Below are 1,762 nucleotides of genomic sequence, written 5' to 3'. Positions count from 1 at the left end.
AGGGTAGCTTTCCTTAGCGGGCGACATCCTCTAAGGACAGGTAAATCATTAATTACTTATTATTGTAAATAAATTTCATGTATATATATATATATATATATATATATATATACATGAAATTTATTTACAATAATAAGTAATTAATGATTTACCTGTCCTTAGAGGATGTCGCCCGCTAAGGAAAGCTACCCTTGACGGTGTACAAACCGGCATTACATAATGTCGATTCAATATCACGCCGTTGTATGCGAGAGCATCTATATTCGGAGTAGGAATCTCATCGGCACCATGAAAGCTAACATCGTTCCATCCCTTAGTTAACAAAATACATTATAATATATTTAAAAATGTGTTATGTGACACTAGTATGCGAATTTATTTACACTTTTGGATCACTGTCTAAATATTCATTATTATTTGCCGTACTTTTTCAGATACTGAATATGAGAATTCGTTTAAAAACTATCAAAAAGGCAAAAAAACGAAATTTTGATGGTTTTTATGCTGTAATAGTGCTGGGCAATAACTTTTTTTCTAAATTTTATTAATATTATGTAAAAAGTATAAGTCCGCATTATACAAAGTATGAAAATTAAATCGTTTACAAATGTTCTCCAATTAAAATAAAATAAAAACCGTTCTGAGTTATTTTACGAGAGATTTAGATAAGATTTTTACTTAAATATTATAAGTTACTTAGTTTTTACACTCTGCAAAAGAATAAGATTATCTCATTGCACATATAACACAAGTCGATGATAATGTCTTACAAGATCATCAGCGATGATAACGACAATGTTTGGTGGCTGCGTAGAGGCGTAAGTGCAACCGAAATAAAGGCTCACACTTAAAACTGTCAGTAAGAAAGCAAATGACATCTTCGATTGCTTTCACTAATTCTTCTATCAATTCGATATTGTTAAATACTTAACAAATTGAAGGATTCTTTCTATACAAAATAAATAACAATAAATAAAGGGCAAAGTAAGAGTCAACATATTTCTTTAAAAAAGTCATATAATTAAAAGAATAAATTACATTTGTATTTAAATTGAGTTTTTATTTTTTATTTTTTATTTTTTATTGTATATTTTCTTTAATTTTACTTTTCTTTATTTGTAATTTATTCTTTTAATTGTATGACTTTTTTAAAGAAATGTGTTGATTCTTACTTTGCTCTTTATTTATTGTTATTTATTATTAAATACATTAAATTCACACACTCTCACGTGGAATCATCGATATCACGATGAGCTGTTTAAATTTTGAGACTTTAAAGTTTAGCACGCTCAGTAATTGATCAATAAAGACTAATTCATCTATTCTAATTTATCTCTTTATATATATATAAATTGTGATAAGAAAACTTAGAAAATTAAAAATGTTATCTTATAATGATCTATACATAGATAGATTTTGCCTTTTTTATAAAAACACGTTGAACGTTCGTCTAAGTTTGCATTGGACTTATTGCGGCATGCACATTGCAAAATTTATAGGTATACACGATAGAGCGATAACATTCATGCGATTAACACGACTTCATTATAACAATATATTTTATATGTATGCATATTTGTAAGATATAAAATATATCCCAGAAAATGACAATGGAATCGACAATAAATTGATGTCAATTCGATGTCGGAATCATCAAATCGACATTGATTCGACACCGATTCTATTGTCATTTCTCATTGAGAATTGCAGTTGTTATCTTATCATTAGAGTTTTCATGATATGAAAAATTGTTGCAATCTTA

General features: G+C 27.5%; 1 protein-coding gene across 1 annotated transcript in view; it reads right to left on the bottom strand.

Annotated features, from left to right (window-relative positions):
• LOC108750687 (arylsulfatase B-like) overlaps positions 1-1,302 on the bottom strand; it is a 5,173-nt gene extending 3,871 nt beyond the window's left edge. Inside the window, exons 1-3 of the mRNA XM_018490351.1 lie at positions 1,224-1,302; positions 771-949; positions 153-312 (exon numbers count right to left, since the gene is read on the bottom strand). Of these exons, the coding sequence (XP_018345853.1) occupies positions 153-312; positions 771-878 (268 nt within the window). The 5' untranslated portion in view covers positions 879-949; positions 1,224-1,302. The remainder of the gene's footprint in view (positions 1-152; positions 313-770; positions 950-1,223) is intronic.
• Between the last annotated feature and the right edge of the window lie 460 nt (positions 1,303-1,762).

This window comes from Trachymyrmex septentrionalis, unplaced genomic scaffold (assembly GCF_001594115.1).
Source record: "Trachymyrmex septentrionalis isolate Tsep2-gDNA-1 unplaced genomic scaffold, Tsep1.0 scaffold37, whole genome shotgun sequence".
NCBI classification, from domain to species: domain Eukaryota; kingdom Metazoa; phylum Arthropoda; class Insecta; order Hymenoptera; family Formicidae; genus Trachymyrmex; species Trachymyrmex septentrionalis.
This window is presented reverse-complemented; position numbering and strand designations above follow the sequence as displayed.